This window comes from Anomalospiza imberbis, chromosome 2 (genome assembly GCF_031753505.1).
Source record: "Anomalospiza imberbis isolate Cuckoo-Finch-1a 21T00152 chromosome 2, ASM3175350v1, whole genome shotgun sequence".
Taxonomy (NCBI): Eukaryota; Metazoa; Chordata; class Aves; order Passeriformes; family Viduidae; genus Anomalospiza; species Anomalospiza imberbis.
In genome coordinates, this window is record NC_089682.1 from 45,466,197 (window position 1) to 45,472,196 (window position 6,000).

The 6,000-nt window shown below is 46.5% G+C and overlaps 1 protein-coding gene and 1 long non-coding RNA gene across 5 annotated transcripts in view; both read right to left on the reverse strand.

Moving 5' to 3' along the window:
• APP (amyloid beta precursor protein) overlaps positions 1-765 on the reverse strand; it is a 233,854-nt gene extending 233,089 nt beyond the window's left edge. For 3 of the 4 annotated variants that reach the window (XM_068180685.1, XM_068180684.1, XM_068180682.1), the window contains exon 1: positions 558-764. In XM_068180685.1, the coding sequence (XP_068036786.1) occupies positions 558-614 (57 nt within the window). In that variant the 5' untranslated portion in view covers positions 615-764. Of the gene's footprint in view, positions 1-557 lie in introns of all 4 variants that reach the window. The other variant, XM_068180683.1, reaches the window with a different exon arrangement.
• Positions 766-3,644: 2,879 nt separating this feature from the next.
• Positions 3,645-4,607, reverse strand: LOC137468739 (uncharacterized). Its single transcript, XR_010996169.1, has 2 exons — positions 4,556-4,607; positions 3,645-4,253 (listed from the first exon to the last, which is right to left on the reverse strand). It is a non-coding gene; the product is annotated as an uncharacterized lncRNA (long non-coding RNA).
• Positions 4,608-6,000: the final 1,393 nt, after the last annotated feature.

Here is a 6,000-nt window from a genome sequence, read left to right on the forward strand (position 1 = left end):
CGCCGTGCCGCACACCTGCGCCGCCCGCGGCCCGCTCCCCCCCATGTGGGCATACCACCGGCTCCGCAGCCCGGTTTCGCTTCCCTCCCGGGGAGACGCCCTCGCGTCGCCCGCTCGCAGCCTGGCTGCTCGCCCCTAGCCCCCACCCCATCGGGGTATGCCACGGGGCCATTCGCCTGCGTCCTGCCTGCTCGTGGGGAAAGTTTCCCTACCCGAGCCCCCGGCGGAGCCAACCCCAAAGCAGACCGGCGCCCCTGGTGTACGGGGCAGCGCCCCGGCAGCCGGACACGCGCAGTGGGGCCGGGGGCGCCAGCCCCGGGAGTTCCCAGCCGCGCTCCCTTCCCGGCGCCTCCGCCACCTCCCGGCTCGCCGCTCCTATTGTTCGACGAAGGGAGAGCGGCGGCAGCTAGGAATGGAACACCCCTAGGAAAGCAACCCTCGCCTGCCCCGCCGCGGCCAAGCCCACGCCGCGGGGGCGGCTGCGAACAGACAAAGCTTCGGAGAAGCGGTAGAGGGTGGCGGGAGGCCCCCCACCCGCTGCTTCCTGCCCCATTTACCTCTAGAGCCCGGGCGGCGCCGGCAGCCAGCAGCAGGACGGCTACGTGGGGCAGCATCGCGGCGGCTGGGAGCGGGGGGGAAGGAGGGATGCCGTCCGGCGAGACGCAACGGAGTCCGACTATAAATCCTCGAGGCCGTGCCACTGCCGAGGAAAACGACTGATGTGCGGCGGCTCCGGGAGCGGCGCGGCGGGGCCGGTCAGCTGATGGCCCGGCCCGCCCCCGAGCGGGCGGTGCGGCCGCCCGGCCTGCGGGGACCCCTGGCGGCGGCGCCTGGGCGGTGCGGCCGTGGCTCGGGGTAGGCGAACTGACTCTACCCTGCCCTCAGTGCTTCTCAGAAGCAGCTCCCGTTCCCTCCTCGGCCACTCGGCTACCACCTATCACCTTCCTCCAAGGCACTGTACTGCCTATCCGCCGCCCGCGTCTGCAAGGGACCGGGACGCCTCCATGCGCGGTCCCCCCTCGCTGAGGCACTGTGTTCAGAAACGCAGCCCCCATCTTTGCAAGGTGCTCACAAAAGCACCCAAATCTAAGCATGTTGCGTGATTTAAAGCCTATTTAACACACTCAGCCTTTCCTAGCAAGGTTGCCCACCAACCCGGGATCTCCTGTTCCCGTCGAGGTTGAGGTGATGAGTCAGCACAGCCGTTTCACACATGACATACCAGACACACCATTGATAACAAAGATATGCAGGAACATCAGAAGAGCTGGGGCTTATGGCAGATGAACAAGGGAAAAATCAAATTAAAATGTAGGACTTCATCAAATACCATCAAACAGGAGGCCAACGTAATCTCACCATCTCACCCTCTGAACACCATGGTTGTAATTGGTATAGTAAACCTGTAAGAAGAACTTGAAAGTGAATATTAGGATCTTCATGTTGAAACAGCTGCTATTGTAGCCAAAATTCAGTGTGACAGAGCCTGATCCATTCTGATCTGCAAATTCTGATATGCAAATTCTGTGGCAAGATTTCTGCTCCCACCAAGGCTCACAAGACAGCAGCTGATAGATCCACCCTGTAAAGGGGACCTGCAGCCAGGCCGTGTGAGGGACAGGTGATAGAAATCTGGAGCATGAGTCTGAAGGGACCTGGGATGAGGAGCAACTGGAGGAACCTGGGGTGTTCAGCCTGGAAAACAAGGAGTCTTAGAAGAGATTGTCTCACTTTCTATAAATACCTAATGGAAGGTTGCAGAGAGGTAGGGGTCACTCTCTTCCCCCCATCTTAAGTGATAGGAGAAGTGGAAATGACCTCAAATAGGGGAGATCTAGGCTGGATCAAGCTGCCCAGGGAACTGATTGACTTGTGAACCCAGGAGGTATTTAAAAGGTGGATGGCACTTTGTGGCACTTTAGGGACATGGTTTAGTGATCAACTTGGTAGTACTGGGTTATTGGTTGGACTTGATGATCTTAGGGTTCTTTTCCAACCTAACTGACTCTGTGATCTGATTCTATGACATGCCCTTGGTGTATGGCTCACTACAGAAGCCCAGTGTTGTGCTCACTGCCACTCACACTCACCTTCCCTTGAAGTCAGAACTGCAATCCACCGAGACTCTTGGCCAAAGTTATGTCCAGATGTGGAAGGATGCTTTGCAAGTGAGAGAAACCCAGGTTGCCTGCCAGGTGGGCCACAGCATGCAGTGAGAGACCGTAGTGCATTTCACCCCTACAGCCAGGCCTTAGAGTTAGAAGACTGTTCTCATACAAATATGAATCTTCTCATACAAGCTTATGAACTGGAAATGTATGGAGGCTTTTGGGGAATTTCTTGAGTCACACTTGATGAATTTAACAGATTGCTGACAGGCAGATAACAACTGAGCTTCTGAAACACACCAGTATTTCAGAACAACACAACTGTACATTGAAATTAGTTAAACAGTATCAATGGCAGGCTTAGTTGTAATAATTTAACACCGTTTTCTGCTTTTTAGGATAATGATCACATGGCTTTGAGGGGTTACAAAGGATTTGCTATGCACATTTTCTAACCAGTTGGCTTCTAAACTCAGAAATTGGAAAAACAACTCCATGGCTGCAAATAAGCAACATCCTGTTAAAGCTTATAGAAGTCATTCAAAAACAATTCTTCCCTGACACAATGGAGGCAGTCAGTAGGAAGCTCTTTGCAGTTTCTGGGGAATAAAAAAAAGGGATGGATGGAAAACTAAAATAGATTCATGCAGGTCTTTTATTATAGGTTGGCTTGATACCTCTCTGTAATCACTTCTTCCTAGTTCTAAAATCAAAGACTATTTCAACTGCTGCTTCTCTGGATCAGCCAAGCCTGCTTTTTTGTCACAATGGGAAGTGCAGGAATGCTGGAGGTTCCTTTTGCCTATGGCTAGGAATGGGGCAGACCCATGGAATTGCACACCTTCAAGGAAAGGAGCAAAGACTCTAGTGAAAAGACGGGGAAAAGTCAAAGGGACCAGGAGACCACAATGAAATAGGTATTTCCATTTACAGCAACTAAGCACCAGTGGGAATATCCAAAATACAGTGACAATATTTACTTAATGTTTCATTAAGTTACCCACTGAAAGGTCATAGGTAAAGACACTTTTGAACGCTATTCGTAAGGTCTACAAAATTTGGAGATGACCTGCTGATAGAGAAAAGAACAAAGACTATTTTTCCTGTGTCCTATTTTCCACTCTTTATAATTTTCAGGCTCTGTACAGAAGATCCAATAGGCTTTTTTCCATTCTTTCTCTACTTGTCATCTTAGTATAGAAATACATTCTTACCAGACCTCAGAAGCTGTCATAGCTGGAGTGCAACAAAGCTCACTACTGCCTCACAGCAGAGCCAATGATGGAAATCAACTTCCTGGAGAAGAAGGCAGCACAGGTTGGATCACAAAATGATGATAGGGCTTGCATTCAAATTTAATACAATGCAAACAATTCCAAACTATTCCCAGATATGATTTTTGCCTTTAACTTCTGAGCTGCTTTATTCAATCTTAATGTGCTAACTTTCCAGTGATGAGCAAACATGCATGTCATGGTGGGGTTTTTTTTTTGCCACTTCTGTGCTCTGCCTGTGTATTTTTATTTTCACAAATCATGTCTAATATTGTTTTACAGCCTTGTCATTTTAATATACTATGTATATGCAAACATTGTTCAGCCATTCCATTTCTCATTAAATACTCATGAAGCAAGTGGACCTTAACCACAGATGCTGATACTACTCTACAATAGGTAATAAACCACCTCAGCCTGCTTCATAACCTAATGAATTAGAGAACAGAACTTGTCTGTGATTTCTGAAGAGGGACAGGCAGTCTGTGGCTGGGACAAAATTACAGCATTGCCAGATATCTCTGAATATGTGCAAGTGATTTTACATAATACCTGCCATTTAGCCATGTTCACTGAATTTCTGATGCCAGAGGCTTGTTTTATTCACACCAGCAAAATAGAAGTTATTACTGCATTTGTCAGCTATATTTTATTTGTATGAGAGATACTTCCTCAGATTCTTTCAGAACAATGCTGCAGCTAGTGCTTTCATGGGGACAATTTCTCCATTTGTTCTCATCTCTGAGAAGAGGGCTCCGACTTGGCAAATTTGATTTTTTGGTCCAGACTTCAATGCTGACTCACTGTCTCCTTCTGAAGTTGCTTCACTTCAGTGCTCTCCATTTTCTTTGCAGGGGATAATACTGTTTGCCTGTTTTTTTGATTCACATATGGAACAGATGAAAGCACTAGGGTTAGTATTTCTGAATGAACGTATGGAAGCTAAGGACTCAGATCCTACTGAGATGACACCTTCTGTATTAGTCCCAGTTAAGGAGTTTTTCTGTACTCTGAAAACCAGTACAGCATAAATTACTCTGCTGGTTTGAAAGTAAACCAGAGGGAGAAATGAACCCCACACAATTACCTTGAGAGAGATTTCAGGTTGGAGTTACAATTTAATAGAGAGATTATAATAAATGCAATGATACACAGAAACTGGCTTTAACCCACAAAGTCAGAGTAAACCTGGCACCCTGTTGATCAGGGTGGTGGTCACAGTCCTATCAAGTGATAGATGCAGCCCTGTTGAAGTGATGGTTGCAGTTGAAAGCAGCGGTCCAGTGGAAGTCCTGGTGTTTCTCTAGATCCATCCAGTAGTGGTGCTGATAGCATCCCAAGTCCCCACTTATATATGATCAGACTCAGGTGGGAATGTTCAGTACCTCCCCCAGTGTGGGGAACTTTAAAATGGAATGATGTAATCATGTGAGTCATAGGATATTTTTGTGAGTTCTTGATGGTCTAAGTCTTTAGTGCTGCCCATTATGATGGTGCAGTTGAACCATTATGTCTCATTAGCAGAGATGACCCCCTCAGGATGGATGTAACTATGCTGGTGCTTCCCCGGAGGGAGTTATCATGGCTGAGTTATTTGTGAAGACAAAGAAACACTTTCCTGCCTCAAAGGGTTTGCCTCTTATATATGACCCAGCTTGTAGCTTGAGGGGTTGGATATGCACGGGGCAGGTGCTACAAACCAGCCATCATTAACAGTTTGTCAGAAATGGTGTAGTAATACAGAGTTTGGTTATACCCCACATTGACACTCTCCTTCTGTAACGCAGGACAATGACCAAATTTATTTCAGACAGCTCCAGGAGGAATTTGTGTTTCAAATGCACAACATAAATTTTAATGGAAAACCTTTTGGATTTATGCTACAACTTGAACCACTGCAGGTATAATTAATCTGTTCACTATCATGCAAGTGTCCTCTAGAGTCACTTTTTTTCCTTTGGAGTCAGCCTGCAGCCCTTAGAAAAAGGTTGTCTAAATATTAATCCAAAATAGGAAAAGAGAGATTGTACATAATCAATGCTACACAAGTAGGTGCTGATAGCCACAGCAATAGGTGCAGATATGATTTAAAATAGTGAACGGTTGGTCATTGTCTGAATTCTGCAAAGTATCTTTAACTTTGGCTTTTACAGATGCAGTACACAGTTAAGTAGCCAGTAGCCACAGAGACCTTCTCAAATGCAAATTATTTGTTCTGTATAGCACAGTAGTGTTAGGCATTGGTGATCTCTGCTGGAGCAGGTACACAATACAAATGGCAGAGTAAAGTGAATTATGAAATCACAGTCCAAAATCCCAGGGATGTTCAGCCAAGGAAATGAAATGGACATGAGAACAACAGTAATTGCTTCAGTGATTAGGATGTGAATATACATGGACATCACTCCATATCAAACAAATACGATGCTATTCTGGCTTCTCCTTTTGACATAAGCTATTGTGTTTGCTAATTGTGTCAATAAAAGGGAAATCTTTAGGGTATCTACTTCTTCACTTGATTCTGTACACCTGATTTTGTTTAACTAATTACTATATAATGCAAATATTCCTAGTTAAATCAGAATTTAATATCTATTCCTTTTTTTTCCCCACACTGC